General features: G+C 46.0%; 1 protein-coding gene and 2 long non-coding RNA genes across 4 annotated transcripts in view; 2 read left to right on the top strand and 1 right to left on the bottom strand.

Moving 5' to 3' along the window:
* The window catches only part of NEDD4 (NEDD4 E3 ubiquitin protein ligase), a 319682-nt gene extending 313641 nt beyond the window's left edge, over positions 1-6041 (bottom strand). For both annotated transcript variants that reach the window (XM_033919613.1, XM_033919614.1), the window contains exon 1: positions 5910-6041. In XM_033919613.1, the coding sequence (XP_033775504.1) occupies positions 5910-5951 (42 nt within the window). In that variant the 5' untranslated portion in view covers positions 5952-6041. The remainder of the gene's footprint in view (positions 1-5909) is intronic.
* Positions 6042-6402: 361 nt separating this feature from the next.
* On the top strand, positions 6403-9680 carry LOC117348026. The gene is made up of 3 exons (XR_004536893.1): positions 6403-6539; positions 6973-7305; positions 9475-9680. It is a non-coding gene; the product is annotated as an uncharacterized LOC117348026 (long non-coding RNA).
* Positions 9681-10277: 597 nt separating this feature from the next.
* LOC117347966 overlaps positions 10278-25583 on the top strand; it is a 42085-nt gene continuing 26779 nt past the window's right edge. The window contains exon 1 of the long non-coding RNA XR_004536876.1: positions 10278-10364. This is a non-coding gene — a long non-coding RNA (uncharacterized LOC117347966). The remainder of the gene's footprint in view (positions 10365-25583) is intronic.

Below are 25583 nucleotides of genomic sequence, written 5' to 3'. Positions count from 1 at the left end.
GGGCCCGACATTGTCAGGGGGGCCCCAGGGCCGGCATTATAGGGAGCAAACAGGGCAGCTGCCCTGGACCCCACAGATCCAGGGGCCCCGCGGTCCAAAGTGCTTTATTAAAACGCTATCTTTTCCTTTTCAGAGGGGCCCATCACGGCAGCCATTCTCACAAGCTGCCGGCAGCTGCCCCAAAGCTTTCCCTCTCTGCAGCGATTTGCCCTGTCGGAAACAGGAAGTCGAGGCAGAGAGAAAACTTCACAGCAGACGCCGGCAGCTTGTGGGAAATGCTGCCATGTCGGACCCTTCTGAAAATGAACCTCCTCGACGACGCTGCCCATGCTTCCGCTGCATGTGCCTCTGCTCAGGTCTGAAAAGACGGCGGGCAGACAAAACCCATCCCCACCGGCTCTCATGGGTTCTAGTCCTCCATTACACCCGCCTTCCTGCTGCTGCTGGGGCTCCCGGTTCAGATCTTCGCGGGGAAAGGAGCGTTAACTGATAGATGCAGGAAAATAAAAGATCATGGGGATGGCAGGTACGTTTCCCTTAAAAGCAATCTTCTGCAACTGCCAGCAAATGAAAATGAGTAGGGTTTTGTTTGCCAATGACAGGAGGCTGCCCAATGATCCACACACCCCAAGCCAAGGCCCTCCCCAACCATCCTAGGCCCCTAATTCCTGTCCCCCTCCTTCCCTAAATTCCTGATGATCTAGAAGGTGTAATTGGGGCAGGAATGATGCCCATTCACTCCTGCCTATGGCCACAGTTGCATCCAATATGGCAGTTGCAAATTTTACCACAAATTTATAGTACCACTAGGGGTCTTGGTAGTAACATGAGACTATTGTGGCCACCCTATTCAGTGTGGCTGCAGCCATAGGCAGGAGCGAATGAGCATTGCTCCTGTCCCAACATCGAACTAGACCATTAGGGTTTCAAGTAGGCTTGGGGGACCTATGTGGAGTGTGGAGGGTGCAGGACTAAGGGCCCCCCCACCCTTTTGTTGCCAAAAATAATTTTCAGGGTCCCCCCTTCCAAGAGCAGATAACCCCCCACCTTCCCCAAACAAAATCAACATTCTCCTAGAAGACACAGGAAATGATATGAAGTTAAAAAATTTTGGCTACTCATCCTTAATATGTGTTTATGAGAAAGGGTTTGAGCAGTGGTCTCAAACTGAAACCCTTTGCAGGGCCACATTTTGGATTTGTAGGTACTTGGAGGGCCTCAGAAAAAATAGTTAATGTCTTATTAAAGAAATTACAATTTTGCATGAGGTAAAACTCTTTATAGTTTATAAATCTTTCCTTTTGGCTGTCTTAATAATAATATTGTCATTTATAGCTAAAGAGACTTGTGATCAAGAAACTGTTTTATTTTACTTTTGTAATTATGATAAACATACCGAGAGCCTCAAAATAGTACCTGGCGGGCCGCATGTGGCCCCCGGACCGCGAGTTTTAGATGATTGGGTTTGAGGGTCTGTACTGGAGGAGAGTGAGTGTATGTACGTGTAACTTTGAATGACAAAGAAATGTTGTGACCCGTCTTCACTCCAGCTACAGGACTTGGGGATATCTGTTGCTGTTCTCACCTGGTTCCACACGGCCTAGTACCCATCAACTTCCCTCTCCACTACTTGCTGGGCACCACAGGGCTCTATCCTGGAAAGTGTATAGAGTAAAGAGAGAGATCTGCAAAGAAACTAAACTGATTGGGGATAGCTCAATGGGGAGACCTGATCCTGAGTTTCAGAAAACAGAAAGTAACCAAGCAAAGCTGGCCTACAGTCCTTACAGGAAAAGGACTAGATGCTGCTGAAAGAGAGAGGAGGTGGGGGTCCAAATCTTGGGTGCTGCCTGATGTGCATGGTCTAAGTGAAAAGGAGCAGTGGGGAATGAGGAAATGAGGAGGAGACTAAAAGAGAAAGAGAGATTGGAGCTTTCGAAATATAGTGAGAGGAGAGTTCAGGTCTTGGCTTATGCCCAGAAGCTAGAATATAACTGAATGATTAATAAAGAGGAGAGAGGCAAAAGTCTGTCAAGAGGGAAAAATGTGTGAGCTTGAAAAATGCTCCGAGATCAAGAGGTACACTCCTAAAACCTTTGAAACCTTTTGATGCTTTTGCAATTTCTTGTTCTTTATCTACATATTTCTTTTTTTAGTTTGTGATTACCGTATTTTCATGCATATAACGCGCGCGTTATACACGATTTTACAAACCATGCACGTTATACGTGTGAGCGCGTTTTACAATTTTTTTTTTACATTCTGATCCGGCATTCTCCCTGCGAAATGGCATTCTCCCCCCCCCCCAGCTCGCATCACCCCCCCTCCCCCGCAATCCTACATCCCCCCCAGCACCGCAAATACAACTCTTACCCGATTGGGCACTGGCACCAGCACCAATGCACAGCATGTGCTAGTGCCAGTGCCCGAAGATCCTCCCTCGTTGGTTTGGGATGGGCTGAGCCGGGCGGTGCGAGAGAGATCCTCCTTCTTCCTCTGCCAGGCTGGACTAGGCTTTGAGCATTTGCGCATGCTCAAAGCCTTCTGGTCTCGTTCTCTAGATATCGGAGAGAGCGAGACCAGAAGGCTTTGAGCATGCGCAAATGCTCAAAGCCTAGTCCAGCCCGGCAGAGGAAGAAGGAGGATCTCTCGCGCACCGCCCGGCCCAGCCCAGCCCAATGAGGGAGGATCTTTGGGCACTGGCACTGGCACATGCTGTGCATTGGTGCTGGTGCCCAATCGGGTAAGAGTTGTATTTGCGGTGCTGGGGGGGATGTAGGATCGCGGGGGAGGGGGGGTGACGCGAGCGGGGGGGAGGATGCCGGTTCAGAATAGGCGGGAGGAGGTTTTAGCATGCACGGTATACGCGTGTGCGCGCTATATTAACATTTTATTACATAAATTTGTGTTCCCCGCACGGTATACCCGTGTGCGCGTTTTACATGGGTGCGCGGTATATGAGTGAAAATACGGTACTTATTCCATACTGGGTGAGGGTGTATCTGTGTTCTGTGTGTATGAAAGACATGGTTTTCTGTTAGCATTGACTAGTCTTGTTTGGCGAAATGCATCGAACACGGTTCTTGGGAGTACCTTGAATAAACCTGATTTGAATTTCCTTATTGTATGTCGATCTTTTGTTTCATGTTGGATTCTTTGGACTGCTTGCCTTGTTGTTTTGTTACAAGTTAGCATACATGGAGTGGAACGTACTAGAGGAGTTACAGATTTGGTTGTATATATATACACTAGTTTTATAGCCCGTTACATTAACGGGTGCTAGAATATATGTGTGTGGTTTTATTTCTTTTTCTCTCTTTAGCCAGGTGCTAGAATAGATGTGTGTGTCTTTTTTTCTTTCTCTCCTTGGCCGCTTTCTGTCTCTCTCTTTACTCGGCTGTCCACCATCACCCCTTGCCTGTTCCACCTGTCCAGCAGTAGGCCTTCTCCCTTCCTTTTACCTGCCCCTGTCCAGCAGCACTCCTTACCTGCTCCTCTGTTCCTCTTCCCTGCTCCCCCTGTCCAGCAGCACTCCTTACTTTCTCCCCCTGACCCTCTTACCTGCTCCTCCTCTTCTTTAAAACAGCCTACCGGCTGTAAGGAACCTCGCAGGCCGCTCTGAGGCACGGTGACTTTTCGTGTGCAGCACTCTCCACACACTGCTTCGGGGCCGTTTACTGCCCTGATTTACTCTGGCACATCCCTGATGACATCATCAGAGACGCGGCAGAGCAAATCAGGGCAGTAGAAGGCCCCGAAGCAGCGTGTGGAGAGTGCTGCACACGCTGCTTGAATCGGCGTTTGGATTGGGGCCCGCGAAGAAAGTATCAGCTGGACTTTTTTTCGCTTCTCTTCCCGCCCCTTGAAGTGCGCCGCGGCTCCTCTCGATTCCCGCCAGCATCGGAAGCCTTCTCCGACGCTGGTGCGGCTCGTGAGAGGAGCCGACAGGAGAGCAGGATGTCCAGCGCTGGGTCTAGTCCTTCCGCTGTGGAGGCGATCGTTGGCTGGCTGCAGTCCCGCACTTGTGACGCGTGTCAGTTGACGTAGTATGCGCGCATGCGCATTAAGCTGGCACAGCGCAACAGAACAGGGATCAGGGAACACGCGTCGCAAGTGCGCATGCGCAGGCTAGCATTTTATTATTATAGATATGGGTTATAGTTGGTCGACAGAGTGAGGCAGTTGAGAGGCATTGTAAACTTGGTTATTAATATAGCCTTATATTTCAGATAGTATTACTGCTTTACAATATATTTGAACACTTTTATATACGTATTGAAAGGGTTCAGAGTTAATGTCCCGGGTAAGTAGATGGGAAGGAAGGGGGATTTGTTCAGAGATGTTTGGGGTTGCATAGAAGAAAAACTGTGCATTGGTATGCTAATCTTTGTTTAGAATTTTAAAAAAAGAAATACAGGTGGAAGTAAATAAAAAAACAGATAAATGGAGGCAGAGCAGAGGCAGAGTATGGGTGGGGCAGGGCCAGGGCCTGGGGGGCCCAGTGTACTTGTGTGCCTAGGGGCCCTCGTAGAATTAATCCTGCCCTGAATATACTGCTGATCTTAGAAATACTTTTTGGTTGATACTCCTGGATTTTCCATAAGCAGAGTAAGTGTTTTTTCTTTCCTTTACCCACAACTATGGACTGCACAAGATGTTGAAAAATAACCCATTTTGAGACTCTACCCCAAGAAATAAGACACAGACAAGATCCACCAGAATGGGAGGATTGGCAAGCAAAAAGCAAGGGCATAAACGATAAGACATAAATAAATTGTATTTGCATATTAAAAAATGCATCCTTCTCAATTTTACATTGAATAAAAAGTATCTTGTTATCATTCCAGTGACAGCATAACTGAACTGTTAAAATCTGTTTATCCTGGAATGATGTTTGTTCAATAGTGTTTTCAAAAACAATAGTTACACATAACACACAACACTAACTCTGGCCTTAGGGCTTAAATGTATTTCAACATTCTTAGAACATCTACTTAATCCATTAATAATATAAAATAAAATGTAAAAAGATTTTATCTTACATCCTTTTTTTGTGTTGTATTAAGCGCAATTACAGTACAAGTCCAACAATCCAGATGCCAGAAAACCAGACCCTTTAAAATTGCAATCTGAACTGCCCCAAATCTGGATTCTTGGTGAGAGATGGTGATGCTGAAGCTTTTACATTAAATGTTACAAACACACAAGGAAAAAAAAATCATTCAAAACATATTTTACAGTAGAATACCTATGTTTTCAATAACTCTCCTAATATGGTCTAATTCAATGAGACATAATACAGTATTTAAGTTTCTTTACATCATTTCCTGTAAATTTTGATAAATGAAGCATTCTGCATTTATTAATGAGTATATCAACAAAACTGGCTTGTTCATCTCTCCTTTATGCCTTACATTTGAAATTTTAAAGTACTGCCTGAGAATCTGGAAAATCCGAACTCGCCCAATCCCGAGCAGTCCGGATTTTTGGACTTCTACTGTAATGTTGAATCTCTAGGTTAAAATCTCCTTCCTCCGGTCAGTACAGAAAAGTCAAAGTATTAAGTTAGTCCAATAGAAAGGTTAGAATTATTTCCTTGTTTTAGTGGGGGGGAGTTGGCCTTTGAATTGGGCACAACAAAAAGCACATATACTGATCTTGCAAGAGTGGAAACCTTCAAATATCTTGTAAATACCTCAGATTTCCATACTATTGTTCAAAGTCACACTGAGCCTCTCCACCTACTCTCTACCTCCTCCCCCCCAGCGCCAACCTTTTCAGCCTCTCTACAACACCGGCACCAGTTCCTGGGCCTCGAGTCCAGGAGGACTAAACTCCAAACGCTCTTGGCCCGGCTCGCGGAAAGAAGCGAAACCAGAAAGAACACCACTACAAATTTTGCTATTCACCTCATGGGCCGGCAGCCCGAAAACATCTACAAACGACGCCATCCCGAGCGGGGAGCTCAAGCCCTGAACACTGCCCCTTCTTCGATTTCTTTGGCTGGCGAAGGCGCGGGGAGCGTTGCGCAGGAACGTCAGGAAGCCCCAGACGCTAATCTCCGCGCGCCAGCCTCCTCGCGACCATTTGGACGGCGTGAGGGACTGCCCGAACGCCTGGCGCCGCTCTTCTCGGCCAGCTTCCCCTGCTCTTGCTCGTGACGCCTCGGACTACCCTCGCTGTCACGCAGCAGTCTTCAATGGCTTCTTACGTCACGCTCCCCTCCGCTAGTGTGTGGGGGGGGGGGGGGGTGTTCACGTTACTGTGGCCATGCACCGAGCAAGCTTTATGGAACTGTGTATAACCGACGTGCGCCACTGAACTCTGTCTTTACTATGACGTTAGTCACAGGTTCTGCGGTCTGGGAGGAAATATCGTCCAAGTCCTTGTGTGCAGGGGAAAGAGGCGAGGAAGTCTTGCCTGAGGGGTTCTCTACGAGCTTGTCCTACTACTACTGTACTTATCATTTCCATAGCGCTACTAGACATAGTCAAGACAAATAAACTGGACGAGAGGGTGCATTAATATACAGTGCTCAGGTGGGGGAAATTACAGAGAGAATAAGACAGATATTGATGTTTAACAGGTTGGTTGGAGTTTGGAATTGAAAGCAACTTCAAGGACGTGGGCTTTTGAATCCTGCCAGAGGCTGGAGTTTGACTATCTAGTCAGGCAGTTTGTTCCAGACATATGATGCAGCAAAGTAGAAGAGGGAGTCTGGAATTGGCCATAGAGGAGAAGAGTACAGATAAGAGAGACTTACCTGATGAACAGGTTTTTTTATGGGGAGGGAGAGAGGAGAGATACTGAAGAGCTGTGGAGCTAATACCAGAGGATGCTGAAAATTTTTCAGCCCAACTAACTTCCTAAATTCTGAGCATTATTTTTCCACTATAGCTGAAAAGAGTGTTATTTTATTTAGAAAAGTACCAATTTGCAGAATCGTAATGCTTTGTTTTTACATTGTTTCAGATCATTTATTGAACCATGTCAACAAGAAGTGTGGAACTCTGAGCCATCAAGAAGTTCCTATTCCTGCAGAAGAAAACTCCAAAGGAAATCCATGAATGTATGATGCAAACATTGAGTGACAAATGCCCATCATACTCCACAGTGAAGAAGTTGTGTGCAAACTTTCCAAGTGTCGAGATGCAGCAAGGTCTGGGAGGCCTCAAATGGTGTCAGTTCCTGAAATTGTTGACCATGACCTGATTTTGGCAGATCAGCAAATATCAGCTAAAACAATTGTTGAGCTATTACAGATATTCAGGAAACGTGTTTGGTGTATAATTCACAAGCAGCTGGGTACAGTAGACTCTTAGCTATCCGGCACCCATGGGGATTGATAGATGCCAGATAACTGTCATTTCTGATTGCTTGAGAGTTACAGTAAAAATAGTTTTGTCTCCCTTCCCATCTCATTCTATCATACCCCCACTTGTAGGTCCAGCATCTGTTCTTCCTTTCTTTTTGGGTTACTTTCTCCCCCACTTTCTCTTCCCCCTTCTCCCCCCACTCCCTCCTGAAGCAGTAGAGCCAGCCCCTCCCTTTGTTCCTAAAGCAGTAGAGCCGGTCATGACAACCCCTTCCTCACTCACCTGAAGTAGTAGCAGCAGCCGTCAAGCGGAGGAAGTGCCGGTAAACAAGCAGCTTCTGGCCAGCCCCATTAGGGCCTTTCCTCTGCTGCTGATGCCTCTAGGGCTTGAGGAGGGAGAGGGTGTGTTGAGTCAGGAGCACAACTTTGGATGTTGTCTGAGGAGCATGGGAGACAATTTTTTTTCTGGTTGGTTGAGAGTTCTGGTTAACTGTATTGAGAAGCTGTCAGCCAAGTAGGTGCCTAAATGTCTGAATGCTGACGAGAAACAACATCAAACGGACACTACCAAGTTGATTTTGCAGCATTTTCAGCGAGCTGGTGCCAACCTTCTAGAACTAGTTACTGTTGATGAAACATGGTTACACCGCTATGATCCTGAGACAATGGCAGCACTCGGGTTCTCCAAGGCCAAGGAAATTCAAGATCCAAAAGTCAGCAGGAAAGGTTATGGCTACAATGTTTTGGGATCAGGAAGGTGTTGTAATGATCAACTATCATCCAAGGGGCCAAACAGTTAACGCAGAATGCTACTATAACTTGCTGTGCCAATTAAAGGAGGCATTAAAAGAAAACAGAGAGGGAAGCTCTGGAAAGATTTTTTATTGCAGGACAATATACCTGCTCACAAGCCTGGCAATACAATGGATGTTTTGACAGTTCGGGTTTCAGTGCATAGACCATCCACCCTACTCACAGATCTTACTCCATCTATTTTCTGTTTCAACCTTAAAAAGAGGGGGGGGGGGGGTCACATGATGCCGTGTTCCTGAACGGACGTACCTCTTTGCAGCTCCGGCCCATGCCAAACTAATTTTGCTTTTCTGCCCTAACCTTCCTTTTGCAATCAGCTCTCCTGCACCCTAGCGACCCTCGGGTGTTGATCGGCACGTGGGGAATATTTCTCTAGAGCGCTTAATACCTGCTATGACCGCTAAAATGCAGCGGGACACCCACGGGAAGGTGAGGCAGACAGATCTTAAAATGGCGGAGGGCCATGCGGTACCCATGTTTACTATTCAAGAAGCTGCCATTCAAGAACTGACTAAATCTCTCACCTTGGTCATGGAAGAACGGCTGGCCAAAATTTAAACATTTATGGAGGATTTCAGGGAGACCCTGGAAACTCACTTGGGTCGTATCCAGCGGGCCGAGGACTGGGTGGCCCAGCAGGAGGATTGCGCGGCCAATTTCTAGGAGCGGATCCGGGTCCTGGAGACTGCTAAGGCGACTCTATTGGAAAGACTCGATGACCATGAAAATCGAAGTCAAAGAAATAATTTGCGCTTTATAGGGTTGCCTAGCACGGTTTACGACGTCGATCTTCGCTCCTGTTTGGAGACCTGATCGAACGGGCCCACCGCGTGGGCCCCAGGAGAGATGGGGATCAGAGGCCCCGACCGGACCTGGCTTGCTTTCTTAACTTTGCTACAAAGGAGCATGTCCTAGCCCGCTCTGGCTGCTGAACTGGAGGAAGAAGTCTCCCGCTGGCAGCGCTTTGGGATTCCCACCAGCTTAGGTATTTGTAATTTGCATTTGGGCAAGGAACATGTGGAAGGGTGGTTAGAAAATTTAGTACCCACCCACTTTGGACCCTGGGCTCACCTTCCCCTCCCCCATCTGCTATCTGGTAAGCCATTGGTTATCTGCTGTGACACTCATAACCCAAAGCTAACATATTCCAGTTAATATATTTAAATAAAACACTATTTTCTATCTTTGTTGTCTGGACATTTTATTTGTATGTTATGTTGGTCCCATTTTGTCTTTTCTGCTTTCCTCTGTCTAATAATTCATTTTCTAGTGGTTGCTGTTCTTATGTCTTTTCTCATTCCCTCACTACAGCTGTTTTTAATATACTGATCTTTCCTTTATACCAGTATATCTCAAACTGTGTGCCGAGGCACACTAGTGTGCCTCCTGAGATTCTAAATATGCCGCAGCACACTGTGGAGGAAGATAGGCGCCTGCCAGCTGACTTCCCTACGCGGTACAGCACCAGCGCTGCCCGATTCACCAAAGGCCTGCATGTTTCCCTCTTCTCTCTAGCGTCCTTCGGCTTCCCCCCTGGCCTCCCGGTCTCACCTTTAAAGCTAATTACAGCAGCCTGCAGAGGATCTCCGGTAGGTAAAATGATTTTATTTTCAATATAGTGATTGAAATGTGACAGTTTTCAGAATTTATATCTGCTGTGTATATTGTGTATCTACTGTGTATCTATTGTGTGTATATGAAAAATGAATGAAAAAATTGCATTACAATTAGTAAAGGGGATGGGATCTGGGGCAGAGCTTGGGTGGGCCTAGGGAGGTCTGTGGTTGGGGTACTCAGTTAATATTTGTTAGACTTAGGGGTTACTTAGCTTGAAGTAGTTGAGAAACACTGCTGTAGGCAATCAGCTGGCGCCAGTGCCTCTCCGGCCCTCTTCCCTGCTGGCACCCCCTACTAGCATCTCAGGGCCCATATGGAGGGCCCCTGCACATACGTGGATGTTGACGAGGGGAAGGCTTGTGGGCCTAGCACTTGTATTCGCCATCATGATGGCTTGGGGGGAGGGGGCAGGGAGAGAAAGAATCGGGGAAGTGGAAAAATCAGCGTGAGTAAAGGAAAGTTTTCTGGACTTTTTCTTTATATTTTGCAGGAGAGTAATTATAACCTTATATTTGGTATACTTGTTATTGCAGGATAGCCTGGAGTTTTGTTAAGGCCTTGAGGCAGTGGCCGTTTGCCACGAAACGATCGTCGGCCTGGCTGTGCTTCCTTGCTAATAGTGGGTTTTCTACAACAGTATTTATTTTTGGCTATTTTTATGTTTAAATCTGTTTTATTAAGTTTGAAACAAATAATATAACAAGCATACCTGAAAACATTGGAACTATACAAACCTCCCTCCCCCACCCCGGGAACAGCTACTTCAAAATTCAATGTACAATAGAAAGTGAGCATGCCAAAAGAAGTTAGTTCAAGAGTCTACTGCGTGCAGCAGGTGTCAAAGTAGAAGAAAAAGGCAACCAGCAGCGCAGAAACATGGAGCCGGGCCTGGAGTCCATAGCAATGATAGCCTGGCGCTCACACCCCGCCAACTGGATCATTTGAGGCCGCCAGTGCGACACCGTGGGAGTGCATGGGGACAGCCAGTATTGCAGGATAGTTTTAAGTCCCGTGAAGATAGCTTTATGGACAAATGCAGCAGCACCCAGTTGAACTGGGACCAAAGAAAGTTTTAAGGTGAAAAGAAAGGTGTCCGTGGGTACCCAAGAACAATTCCATATAGATTTAATGTGCAGGCAAATACGTTTCCAATAGGCCCAAATGCCAGGGCACAACCAGAACATGTGACCTAGTGTAGCGCTGGGGGCCGCACACTGAGGACAACTGTCCGTAGGGCTAATATGCGCTCTATATGCTCTAACAGGCACAAAATAGGCCTTCACCAATAATTTATAATATCATTCCTTTTCCACGGCAGAGACCAAGAATTTGGCCCCCAGCTTCACACTCCGCTTCAGCATGGCCACAGAAATTTGCAATTGTAAATCCTGAGTCCATTTGGTGGCCAAATAAGCATAGTCCAAATCTTCAGCCAGCTCCTGTAGAAATCGGTGATGAAAACGCAATGGTATAGGCACCTGTGCGGACAAACAGAAAGATTTGGACAGTTTTTCTTGAATCTCATAGAAAGATGACGGCAGAAAAGGGCCATAGCCCTTCGAGTCTGCACACTCCATTAACCCTCATCAGATAAAGCCGTGCTAGGGAGAGAATGAACATAATGTTGCAATTGTCTATAAGAAAGCCAGTCCCCAGCTCCCAAAGTAGAGGATTCACGGAACATCTGATAGGATTGTAGTGTACCATCAGACTGTAATACTTGAAACAGATATAACAGACCCTTCCGAGACCACAGGTTGAGAGATCCATGACTCATGCCAGGGATAAAGTCCCCATTGCCAGTGAGAGGCAAATACGATGTCACATCAAACCGAATAGCCAATTGTGTACAAATATGCTTCAAAATTTTTCGTAAGGGGAGTAAGAACATGTCCCCATAAGACTGAGCTCGTGGGGGCAGGCGCTTCACATGAAGTAAATAGCTAAAATGATATGGTGCAAAAGCAAGACATTCTACCCCAGTGGCTGAAAAATGAGTAGACCCATAGAACCAATCATTCACATGCCTAAGTTCACAGGCAACATTAAGTCTGCCCAAATGCATTAACCCAAGACCCCCTTGAGCAATAGGTAATGTGAGAGTATTTAAAGGAATCCTGGATCGTTTACCTCCCCACAAAATCAAAAGCAAAGATCTATGAAGTAACCGAAGGTGACAGCGCTGGAGAAGTAAAGGTAATGTTTGAAGAAGATAAAGCCATTGAGGGATCACCATCATATTATACAAAGCGATTCTACCAAGAAGGGTCAAGGGATAAGAACGCCAAGCCTGCACTCGCTGTCCTGTTTTTGTAAGCATGGGAAGTACATTAAGAGAATAAAGGATAGTCAAGTCCCGAGGTATAAGAATTCCTAAATAGCGAATGGAAGAGGAGGCCCATCCCAAAGGAAAAGTTCCCGACCAGGTGTCACGGACCGCTAATTGTAAAGGGAGTGCCAGAGATTTTTGCTTGTTCAGCGTCAACCCAGAAAAGAGATGGAACTCATCCAGAAGCTCCAGAGCTCTCAACAGAGAGCGCTGCAGTCGAGCCAGGGCAAGCAAGCAGTAAGTCATCTGCAAAGGCTAACACTCTCAATTGAGAAGAGCTCTCCGGTAGCCCAACCAATCCATCATCCCTATGAATGGTGCAAATAAGGGGCTCCAAGTATAGTAAAAAGAGCAAGGGAGATAAAGGGCAACCCTGACGCGTCCCTCTACCAACTGCAAAGGATCGCGTGAGGACCCCATTCACTAAAACAGAGGCCAACGAGGCTGAATATAGCGCTCGCAAGGCGGACATAAACCAACCCCCAATACCCACATATTCCAAGACCTGGAAAAGATAAGGCCAATGAACTTGGTCAAACGCCTTAGCTGCGTCCAAGCTCACAAGAATACCCGTTTGAGTAGATTGCGCTCTAGACATAGCTAACAATGCCCGCCGGACATTCAAGACTGTACAAAACCAACTTGCTCGGGGGATATTACAAGTGGTAGTAGAGGCGTCAGGCGATTCGCCAGTAGGCAAGCCAAGATTTTGAGATCCACATTAATGAGAGAAATGGGATGGTAAGATTCAACCTCATCCCTAGGTTTACCAAGCTTCGGTAGCAATGTAATAGTGGCTTCATTAGCGTAACGGGGAAACACACCGGCCTCCAAAGCCTGAACATAATAACCCATAAGTGGCTCACACACCTGCAGAGATAGCATTTTATAAAATTCGGCCGAAAACCCGTCAGGGCCCGGAGCTGTATAAGAGCATAAGTTCTTTATCGCTTTTTGGATCTCCGTGCCCTGGAAATGTTGATTCAAAGCCGTTCTCTGCAGGTCCGTGAATTTCAGCATACCCGCATCTTCCAAATTGTCTAGGCTATCTGGATCACAATAAGGATCCGGACTAGCATAAAATGTCGAAACGTGACGATAAAAGGCGTCCACAATATCAGCGGGCTTCGTGCAGTGAGAGCCCTGGTCCTTCTTAATCCATGAAATATATCTATTGTCCTGCCAGTTCTTGGTCAAAATGGCTAGCATTCTACCCGTCTTGTTCCTATAACGATAAAATTTATATTTTCTATATAAAAGCGATCTCTTGGTACGGTCATGCATTGAGCACTGAGGGCCACCTGTGTCATGTAAAGGTCCTCCCGCAAAGCGGGAGTAGGATGTTGCAAATATCTAGCTTTCAGATGGGTATACTGTTTTTCCAATCTAATAATGCCACTTGATATACGTTTTCGACGGGCTGTCGTATAAGCTATAATAGCCCCCTAATAACAACCTTGGCCATATCCCAAAAAAGACCTGGGTTAGATGGATGTTGGCCATTAGTCAAGAGATAATCATCCCAGTTTCTACGCAAATAGTCGGAAAAATCAGGATCATCCTGGAGGTATGAGGGAAAACACCACCTAGGGGACCCCAGAGGATGGGCATCCCAGGCCACATCCAACCAAATAGGACAATGGTCAAACACTTCCAGAGGGCCAATAACAGCCACCATTATCCGGGGGAACAGGGATTCTGAAACCAGAAGATAGTCTAAACGTGAAAAAGTCCAATGGGCTCGAGATTGATGAGTATAGTCCTGTTCAAAAGGATGGAGTAACCTCCAGGGGTCCACCAAACCCAGGAACTTACAAAGAAAGGGCACACCTTTAGTAAGAGTGCCAGTGGAGAGAACAGTAGAACTGGAACGGTCAAGTGAAGCATCAAGAACCTGATTAAGGTCCCCTGCCACAATGAGCGGTAGAGAAGTGTCCAAAAGATTAACTAGGGAATTAAAGTAGGTCTGAGAGTAGGTGTTGGGGCCATAGGTAATCAGCAACTGAAAATTTATGCCCTGCAAGGAAATATGGAGCAGTAAACATCTACCCTGGGGGTCTTGATGGTGTAAGGTGATGGCACACTTCAAACCTTTACGAACCAGTAAACATACCCTTGCTTTTTTCCCTTGAGAAGAAGCAAAAAATACAGAGCCTATCCAGCCCCTCTGCAGTTTTCTATGTTCCTCCTCAGTTAATTTAGTTCCTTGTAGGCAAGTCAGATCGGCATGGTGATGCTTCAACTGTCTCAGAAGCTTTGTTCGTTTGATCGGGGACGTTATACCAGAAATGTTCCAGGAAACAATACGAAGCGTGTGCTCACCCAGGGGCACCAAACGAACAATACATACAGAACTTGTGATACCTAGCCTGCACCCAGGTGCCCAGCCCCATCCAAGTGCGCACCAGAGGATCCCCAGCAAAAAAACAGAACATAAAACTCATGCTCAAAAAACAATAGCTCAAACAAAACATAATGAGTAACAATTCCCAGAACAGCAAACCCGTAGACTGTTCCTGTCCAAATTCCCAAACCCCACCCCAACCCAAATCCCAAACAATCCCAAAAAACATATCCCCGATGGAATATGCAGGAGATCCGAAGTTGACACCATATGGTGTCCCCACTCCTCCCTGAACAGTTATACTATCAATAGCATAAATGAGCAGTATAACAAAACACATAAACAGTGTGGACTAAGCAAAGCAACCCTAGCCAAAGGCCAAAGGCCACAGGAGCTAGGGCATGGTCACGTAGGCTCTACAGAAGAGCTAAGAGTTACATTAATATAGTCCGCGGCCTCAGTAGCCACAGTGAAGGAATGCCAAGCTCCATCATGCTGGATCTTCAATAAGGCAGGATAGACAAACAAAAAGCGTTGTTTAAGCTCCACCAGCTTTGCGCAAAGAGGATAAAAAGCCTTTCTCTGATCAGTAAGGGCTGCCGAGTAGTCTTGGCTAATGCGGATAACAGCCTTTAAGTTGCAAAGAATCTCGCTTAGCTCTGTATTGGCGCAGAACATCCATTTTGTGCTGGTAATTCAGAAATTTGGCAATCACCACACGTGGTCGGGAATCTCGAGCAGGCTGTGCGCCAAGACGATGGGCCCTTTCTAGGCAAAAGGGACCAAGAGCCGATGTGTTCGAAAACTCCGATTCCAACCAGCCTTCCAACTCAGTTAGCAGACGCGCATCCCAGAATTATTTCCGGGACGCCCAAAAACGAAAATTACTTTGGCAGGACCTATTTTCAAGGTCGTCAAGTTTATCTGCCTGAAGTTTCACCGTTTCCTGCAGGGCTGCAAGGTTCAATTCATGGGAGTTAAACGTGTCCTCCGCTGTGGACACCTGTTGTTCCAGGTCAGTAGTACGGGCTGCAGTATCTGTCAGAAGTTGTTCCAGATGGGTCATTTGTGTGGCCAGGGTCTCCATTTGTGGCCCCAAGACCTGAGACACCGCAGTTTTAATATCATTAAGCACCGTATCTGTAAACTCCGACACTGCGATGCCCGACACGGCCGCCATCTTAGGCTCCCCAAGCTTCGGGCGATCCCGGTCCTTACGATCAGATTTCATGCACGCTGCCTCCTGAGATCAAGTTAAGTATCTGTCCATGAGTTCCCAAACACAATCACTGCTAGAATTACCGACCAGAGTGTAATACAGTGCGTTAATACTCCATTCGGAAGAGTAGGGGCCCGGAGCCGATCAGGAACACGTCCTCATCCGCTCATAGCGTCACGTTTTTTGGCTATTTTTATGCTCTTACCTGCCATTACTTACTTTATGCAAAATTTTGTTGTCTATGATGCTTGAGTGGAAGAGTGTGGGTATACCTCTCCATTAGTCTGAGGCTTTTTCTTTCGCTTAGTATAATTATTCTTGGCACTTAGTGGTTTGTTTTCAATGGAGTGATTTCTGTTGTTTGCTGTAAAAATATAAGCAACCAGTTTTTGTACTGGTCTGTTACAGCTCAGGAGCGTTCAACAGGCAACAAGAGACAACACTGTTTTTAAAAACTGGCTTGAGCATAGGAAACAGAGAGTGGGGGTAAATGGACAATACTCGGACTGGAAGAGAGTCACCAGTAGGGTGCCGCAGGGCTCGGTGCTTGGACCCATGCTCTTTAACATCTTTATAAATGATCTGGACATAGGTACGATGAACGAGGCGATTAAATTTGCGGACGACATGAAGTTATTCAGAGTAGTGAAGACGCAGAGGAATTGCGAAGATCTACAAAGTGACATAACCAGGCTCAAGGAATGGGCATCAACATGGCAGATGAAGTTCAACATGGATAAGTGTAAAGTGATGCATGTCGGTAACAAAAATCTCATGCACGAATACAGAATGTCCAGGGTGGTACTTGGAGAGACCTCCCAGGAAAGGGACTTGGGAGTTCTGATCGACAAGTCGATGAAGCCGTCCACACAATGTGTGGCAGTGGCAAAAAGGGCAAACAGAATGCTAGGAATGATAAAGAAGGGGATAATGAACAGATCAGAGAAGGTTATCATGCTGCTGTACCGGGCCATGGTGCGCCCTCACCTGGAGTACTGCATCCAGCACTGGTCACCGTACATGAAGAAGGACACGGTACTACTCGAAAGGGTCCAGAGAAGAGCGACAAAGATGGTTAAGGGGTTGGAGGAGCTGCCGTACAGCGAAAGATTAGAGAAACTGGGCCTCTTCTCCCTCGAACAGAGGAGATTGAGAGGGGACATGATCGAAACATTCAAGGTACTGAAGGGGATAGACTTAGTAGATAAGGACAGGTTGTTCACCCTCTCCAAGGTAGGGAGAACAAGAGGGCACTCTCTAAAGTTGAAAGGGGATAGATTCTATACAAACGTAAGGAAGTTCTTCTTCATCCAGAGAGTGGTAGAAAGCTGGAACGCTCTTCCGGAGGCTGTTATAGAGGAAAACACCCTCCAGGAATTCAAGACAAAGTTAGACAAGTTCCTGCTGAACAAGAACGTATGCTGGTAGAGCTAGTCTTGGTTAGGGTGCTGGTCTTTGACCAGAGGGTCACCGCGTGAGCAGACTGCTGGGCATGATGGACCACTGCGGCAATTCTTATGTTCTTAAATACTGTATCTTGTTCTCATAATGACCTTTCTCAGCAATTTCTTTAACTCACAACTACTGTCTCTGAAGGGGTAGGTAGCCTGATTAAGGCAGCATCTATATTTATTCAATTTTCTATACCGTTCTCCCAGGGCAGTTCAGAATGGTTTTCATGAAAATGCTTGAGTACCTGAATGTAAGCCACTTAGGCTATAAGTGGTATATAAATACATAAATAAATAAATGAACTAATTCAAGTATTCAAGCATTTTTCCCTGTCTGTCCTGGTGGGCTCACAGTCTATTTAATATACCTAGGGCATTGGGGGACCAAGTGACCTGCCCAGGGTCACAAGGAGCAGCGTGTGTCAGAACCCACCATCCCAAGGTGCCGAGGCTGCAGTTCCACCCCCTGCACCACACTCTCAGGCATAGTATGGTAGGAGATAGCATGGCAAACATTGTCTGACAGGGATGGCAAAACATAAGAACATAAGATTTGCCGCTGCTGGGTCAGACCAGTGGTCCATCTTGCCCAGCAGTCCACTCACTCGGCGGCCCTTAGGTCAAAGACCAGTGCCCTATTTGAGACTAGCCTTATTTGCGTATGTAGGAACTTATCCAACCTTGTCTTGAATCCCTGAGGATGCTTTCCTCTGGGAGAACGTTCCAGACCTCCACCACTCTCTAGGTGAAGAACTTCCTTATGTTTGTACAGAATCTTTTCCCTTCTAACTTTAGTGAGTGCCTTCTTGTTCTCTTCACCTTGGAGAGGTTGAACTACTCTCTGTCTCTACTAAGTCAATTCCCTTCAATATCTTGAATGTTTTGATCATGTCCCCTCTCAGTCTTCTCTTTTCAAGGGAGAAGAGGCCCAGTTTCTCTAGCATCTCGTTGTATGGCAACTCCCCCAGCCCCTTAACCATTTTTATCTCTCTTCTCTGGACCCTTTTGAGTAGTACTATGTCCTTTTTCAGGTACGGCGATCAGTGTTGGACGCAGTATTCCAGGTGGGGGCGTACCTTGGCCCGATATAACGGCATGATAACCTTTTCAGATCTGTTTGTGATCCCCTTCTTAATCATTCCTAGCATTCTGTTCACCCTATTCGTTGCTGCCACCGCACATTGTGCGAACGGCTTCATTGACTTGTCTACAAGTACTCCCAAGCATAATAAAACATAATATAAACATGGTATGCTATATGGTACCAAACTCTTTCCACTTTACAAAGATCAACTTGACAGTGCCCCAAGAGCTACTCAAAAGTGTCTTCTAACCTTCCCCCAATCTATACCTTTGAATAACTTGACTCAATCCAAGTAAATAAATGTATCACAAAATTCTTTCAGCAGCTCTGTATTCAGTATGTTTAGGCCTGTGGTTCAAATTCACTTTACACATCAAAAACAGCCTGATTCTTCATCCTGGAATATGTTTCAACTTCTGTGATTAGACAGAGTTGGAGGTCAGGACTTGCCCGTTGGTGCCCCACCTACTTCATCACCACTAATGAGAGCCGAAGGTGGGCTTCAAGCAAATTTTGTATCCTTCCATATTTCTGCATTTAGGTTGGCACTGATAGAGTTAATTTGGGTTTATTGTGACAGAGGTTGTGAAGACTTGTGCAAACTTTTCACTTCCTATTAATTTTTGCATATTTCTAACATTTGCCATTTATGTTGAAATTGTAGAGTATGCTGTATAGCTCGTTGAAACAAACTCCTATTTTAATGCATTTTGAATTCTACTTTTTACATTGCACAATGTAAGAAAGGTATAAGGGCATGAAGACTTACAAGGCATTCCAAGTCTAAATAGTCTAAGGCTAATTTGAATAACTGAAAATAATTTACATTTGTTTTCAGCTCTTTTACTATCCACCATCTCTTTCTCTGGCTCATCTGCAGCATCCACTATCTCCTCCTCTCCCTAAGAGATCCCATGTGCCTATCCCATGCTTCTTTGAATTCAGACACAGTTTTTGTCTTGTGGCGATGCCGGTGCCCGTGTATACGCTGGGCTCCCGACAGCGCTCAGAACAGCCTGCGTCCGACGTGCTTCCAGAGAAGGCTGGAAGTCCTGCTGGTCACACAGTTCAATGAAGAAGCAAAAAGATTCAAAACAGTCAATTTCAAATGAAAATAAAGTCCCACTTTATTGTGGAAATCCATCTGGAACAGGGTTCAGGTCATTCTTTTCCATAAACATAAGAAAACAGGAAAAAGTAAAATTGAGTTGAAAAACAAACAACTCACACCTTTCTTGCCACAGGTAAGTAGCCGAGTGCAGTCTTAATCGTTCTGCCTTTGGCAAACAGGCAGTAACAAGCTATCACACTTCCTTTATAAATAAAGACAGTGTTGTGTCCAAGCCTAGATTGAAGCTGGCTTGACACCAGCCAACTTAACAGTAGTTGGTGGGGGAGGGGAGTAGCCGAATCCACTAATTTTACTCTGTAAGAAACAGAATGCCACAAATGGCCCCACAATCCCAACCTAGGATATTATGTGGATTCTTCCCCAATAACTACCTCCTAGGTACACAATCACAATTGAAGCTTTTCTTGCTTTCAAAAACCAAAACATAAACTAAACAGTCCAGCACAATTAAACCTAACAAAAAGGTTTCCAGTTCCCGGCACCTTGCAAGGAGCTCAGCACTGCTCCCTTACTTCTCACAGGTGCACACAGGTTCCCCAGAAAGAAGCCCAAAAGATTGCTAGCTTAAGCACACAAAAACCAGCAATGGTACTTAGCTCTCTTCCATAGGGCAAGCTTCTGTACTCATGGCAGTTTCTAGACAGTCCTTGGGCTCTGGTTCAGCTAGCTGGTTGGCTTCAGGGTCAGGGGCTGGTTCCACCATCTCAACGTCCTGATAGTGGTGAGGCTCAGGAGAGCAGTCCTGAAAGCCTCCTTCCTGGGCTGGCCCAGGGCAGACTAACTGCTTCCTCCTCAGTGCAGCCTCAAGAGCATTGAGGCGGCCACGCCCTGTTCTAAGAGGGGGAGGGGCAGCCTGCAGCTCCTGCCTATGTTTCCCAGTGCTCCTCATTAAACCCTGCAGCTGGGAGTTAGCTGAAGGAGTAGAATGTTTCTGAGGCTGTTCCCGGCTGTTATCCTCATAGTCCTCACCTCCCCAGGGTTCTGTAAGCTGGGAACTAAGAGGCAACTCAGAGCCTAACTTTCTAGTATGGTTTGCTCTGTCACATTGGTTAGCCCTTTTAACAGCCAGGCTAGGGTTAGGCAAAGCCTTTTCTGCCACAAGCCGAGCCTTAGGGCTAGGGTTGTGACAGTCTCCACCACCTCTACTGGGAGCCTATTCCACATATCTACCACCCTTTCTGTAAAAAAATATTTACCACTTTTTAACTTCATCCTATGCCCTCTCATTCTGGAGCTTCCTTTCAAATGAAAGATACTGTCACTAAAGCATTATTTTTCTAATTGTAATAAACATGTTTTATGTGTGTTAGAGTGCTAATGCTTTCCTCTTGAATCTATAGAGCAGGGGTGCCCAAATGGTCGATCGTGATTGACCAGTAGATCGCAAAGGCAACGCGAGTCGATCGCGTTGCCTTTGAGATCTTTTTCTTCCTGCCTCCCCAAGCCAGACCAGGTGCGTACACGTGCCGGACCCACAAGACCACCTCCGACGTCAATTCTGACATCGGAGAGGAAGTTCTGGGCCAGCCAATCACTGCCTGACTGGCCTGGAAGTTCCTCTCCGACGTTAGAATTGACGTAGGAGATGAAGGCTTGTGGGCCCGGCGCTTCTATGCACCAGGCCTGTCTCGGGGAAGTAGGGAGAAATCGGCATGGTGGCTTGGGGGGGGGTTTAGGGAAAGAATTGGGGAAGTGGAGAAATTGGTGTAATGGCTTGGGGGGCAGCGGGAGAGAGAAAGAAAGACAGGCAGGTAGGGGGAGAGAGAAAGAAAGACAGGCAGGCAAGGGGAGAGAGAAAGAAAGAGAGACATAAAGAAAAGGGGAGGGGGCAGAAAGAAAGAAATATTGGATTTACAGAAGAAGGAGCCTAAGAAACAAAATGGGAGAATTAGAAGCCATGGCCATTGCAGAGAACATAGACATCATTAGACTCTCTGAAACATGGTGGAATGAGGAAAGCAGATGGGATACAGCACTGCCGGGGTACAAACTCTATCGCCAAGACAGATTGGAACAGAAAGGCGGTGGAATAGCACTATACATAAAAGAAAGCATACAATCGACAAGATTGGACACAGCAGAGACGGCCAACAAGCTAGAATCGCTATGGGTTAAAATACCAGGAAGGAAAGGGCCTGAAATAAAGATAGGTCTATACTATCGTCCACCCGGACAAACCAGAGAAATCGGTGAAGAAATGGAAGCCGAGATGAAGCGAGAATGCAAAAGCGGTAACACAGTTATTATGGGAGACTTCAACTACTCTGGGATAGACTGGAGTCTTGGAAGCTCAAGATGCGCTAGGGAGGCAGACTTTCTGGAGGCTGTACAAGATTGCTTCATGGAGCAGCTTGTTAGAGAACCGACGAGAGGAAATGCCACTCTGGATCTAATCCTAAATGGACTAAAGGGACCTGCAAAGGAAGTGGAAGTAATGGGACCGTTGGGAAACAGTGATCATAATATGATCAAGTTCAAGGTAGAAATAGGAATACTGAAAGGAAAGAGAACCATAGCGACAACTTTTAACTTCAGAAAGGGCAACTACGAAGCAATGAGGGGAATGGTAAAGAAGAAACTTAGGAACACTCCAAAAAAATGGCAGACGGTAGAACATGCCTGGTCCTTTTTCAAGGACACGGTGAGCGAGGCGCAAAATCTGTATATCCCCAGATTCAGAAAAGGGTGCAACAAGAGTTGAACAAAAGACCCAGCGTGGATAACTAAAATAGTGAAGGAAGCGATAGGCAATAAGAAAAACTCATTCAGAAAATGGAAAAAGGACAAATCTGAGGGAAACTGGAAAGATCACAGAAAGTATCAAAAAGAATGTCACCGTGTGGTTCGAAAAGCCAAAAAAAAGTATGAAGTGAGGCTAGCCAGGGAAGCACGAAATTTCAAGCCGTTCTTTAAATATGTTAAAGGGAAACAGCCGGCTAGGGAGGAGGTGGGGCCACTGGACGACGGAGACCGGAAGGGAGCGGTGAAGGAAGAGAGGTCGCAGAAAGACTTAACATGTTCTTTTCGTCTGTATTTACAAGCGAAGACACAACCAACATACCAGAACCTGAACAAATCTTCAATGGAAATCAAGCACAAAAGTTAATATCCATGGAAGTGAGCCTTGATGATGTGCGCAGGCAGATAGAAAAACTAAAAACTGACAAATTGCCGGGTCCGGATGGAATCCATCCAAGGGTTCTGAAGGAACTAAAGGAAGAAATAGCAGAACTACTGCAGCAAATTTGCAACCTATCTCTGAAAACAGGTGTGATTCCGGAGGATTGGAAGATAGCCAACGTTACGCCCATCTTTAAAAAGGGATCAAGGGGTGACCCGGGAAACTACAGACCGGTGAGTCTGACCTCGGTTCCGGGGAAAATGGCGGAAGCACTGATAAAAGAAAACATCGATGAACATTTTGAAAGAAACGAACTTCTGATAACCAGCCAACATGGCTTCTGCAGGGGGAGATCGTGCCTGACTAACTTATTGCACTTCTTCGAAGGAATTAACAAACAGATGGACAGAGGAGACCCCATAGACATCATATACCTAGATTTCCAGAAAGCCTTTGACAAGGTGCCTCATGAACTCAGGAAACTGAGGAACCATGGGGTGGACGGAGACGTGCATAGATGGATCAGAAACTGGTTAGAAGGTAGGAAACAGAGGGTAGGGGTGAAGGGCCACTACTCAGACTGGAGAAAGGTCACGAGTGGTGTTCCGCAGGGCTTGGTGCTCGGGCCGCTGCTTTTTAACATATTCATAAATGATCTAGAAACAGGGACGAAGTGTGAGATATTAAAATTTGCAGACGACACCAAACTATTTAGTGGAGCTCGGACAAAGGAGGACTGCGAAGAATTGCAAAGAGACTTGGACATACTAGGGGAATGGGCAAAGAGATGGCAGATGAAATTCAATGTTGAGAAGTGTAAAGTATTGCATGTGGGAAGCAAAAACCCGAAGTATAATTATACGATGGGAGGGATGTTATTGACTAAGAGTACCCAAGAAAGGGACTTGGGGGTGATGGTGGACATGACAATGAAGCCGACGGCACAGTGCGCAGCTGCCGCTAAGAGAGCAAATAGAATGCTAGGTATAATCAAGAAGGGTATTACAACCAGAACGAAAGAAGTTATCCTGCCGCTGTATCGGGCAATGGTGCGTCCACATCTTGAGTACTGCGTCCAGTATTGGTCACCGTACCTTAAGAAGGATATGGCGTTACTCGAGAGAGTTCAGAGGAGAGCGACACGACTGATTAAGGGGATGGAAAGCCTTTCATACGCTGAGAGATTGGAAAAACTAGGACTCTTCTCCCTGGAAAAGAGAAGATTAAGAGGGGATATGATAGAGACTTACAAGATCATGAAGGGCATAGAGAGAGTAGAGAGGGACAGATTCTTCAAACTTTCAGAAAATTAAAAAACAAGAGGGCATTCGGAAAAGTTGAAAGGGGACAAATTCAGAACAAATGCTAGGAAGTTCTTCTTTACACAACGTGTGGTGGACACCTGGAATGCAATTCCAGAGGACGTTATAGGGCAGAGTACGGTACTGGGGTTTAAGAAAGGAGTGGACAAATTCCTGCTGGAAAAGGGGATAGAGGGGTATAGATAGAAATTTACTGCACAGGTCCTGGACCTGTTGGGCCGCCGCGTGAGCAGACTGCTGGGCGCGATGGACCTCAGGTCTGACCCAGCAGAGGCATTTCTTATGTTCTTACGTTAACCAGAGACTCATGAAATCATCAGACAAAAAGGTAGGAAAAATGATTTTATTTTCAATGTAGTGATCAAAATGTGTCCGTTTTGAGAACTGATATCTGCTGTCTATATTTTGCACTATGGCCCCCTTTTACTAAACCGCGGTAGTAGTTTTTAGCGCAGGGAGCCTATGAGCATTGGAAGCTGCGAGGGTCATTCAGCACAGCTCCCTGCACTAAAAACTGCTATCGAGGTTTAGTAAAAGGGGAGGGGGTATATTTGTCTATTTTTGTATAGTTGTTACTGAGGTGACATTGCATAGTTTAAAGTCATCTGCCTTTTAAAGTCATCTGCCTTTTAAAGTCATCTGAAAAAAAACCCGAATACAAATGATAATTAACATTTTCTCTGCGTAGAGTGTGCTTTGTGTTTTTTAAAATTTTATTGTTGGTAGATCATTTTGACTTGGTCATTTTAAAAGTAGCTCGCAAGCCAAAAAAGTGTGGGCACCCCTGATATAGAGCCAGGGTAAATATGTTTCTCATAAGAGGTGACATGGAAACTGAAATGGAGCAGGAGGTTGTTTGGATTTTACCCTTATGTTCATGCTGATACCCCCAAGCCTTGCAGACTCAAGAGAGTTCCTCCCCTTTTTTTTCTAATGGACCAACAGTATTTAAGCTACATCGCTTTATGTGCATTTACTAGCTTTATAGCCCGTTACATTAACGAGTGCTAGAATATATGTGTGTGTATCTGTCTTTATTTCTTTGTCTCTCTGTCTCCTTAGCCACTTTCTGCATTTCTGTCTTTCTTTCTTTTGGCTGTCCACCACCACCCCTTCACTGCTCCCCTTATCCAGCAGCAACCCTTCTCCCTTTGTTTTACCTCCCCCCTGTCCATCAGCACCTCTTCCTGCTCTCCCTGTCCATCAGTAGGCCTCCCTTCCTTTTTTGATTTACTTCCCCCCCTGTCCATCAGCACCTCTTCCTGCTCCCCCTGTCCAGCAGGCCTCCCTTCCTTTTTTCCCCCTCTCTTCCTGCTCCCCCTGTCCAGCATCATGCCCTTTCTCTCTCTCACAATACCTAAACAGTTTACAATACTTTTACAATGAAAAAAACAAAGCCAATGCTTAAAAGAAACAAAAAAAGTAATATTGAATAAAATAAATTATAATTAAAATGATTGGGGGTTGACAAATTGAAAAGTACTAACTGGAACAGTGGGAGAAGGGGGGATAGGGGAGTGAAAAATACATCAAGATTGAAAATTTAAAAAAGTGGGGGCGGGGAAGGAGAATACAGTAGGATGGCTTCGGTGGTTTTTACTTTTAAATTGTCTGGCCCCTTGCAGCCGCGCGGCGGCTCCTCCTGCACGGAGAGGGGTGGAGGGCCCTCCCTTCCTCAGCCCTGCGCGCCTTCAGCTGGCCATGGCTTCACTCCAGCGAGAGCTCATTCTTCCAGCGCTGCTGTAGTAAGGATGTTTGTCAGGGCGGCAAGGGACTAAGGGAGCCGAAAGGAGGGTTGGATGGGAGGCTGTGCCGGGGAGAGGGTGCCGGGGAGAG

This window comes from Geotrypetes seraphini, chromosome 14 (genome assembly GCF_902459505.1).
Source record: "Geotrypetes seraphini chromosome 14, aGeoSer1.1, whole genome shotgun sequence".
Taxonomy (NCBI): Eukaryota; Metazoa; Chordata; class Amphibia; order Gymnophiona; family Dermophiidae; genus Geotrypetes; species Geotrypetes seraphini.
Note: the sequence above shows the minus strand (reverse complement) of the source record. Positions and strands in the feature narration are given on the sequence as shown.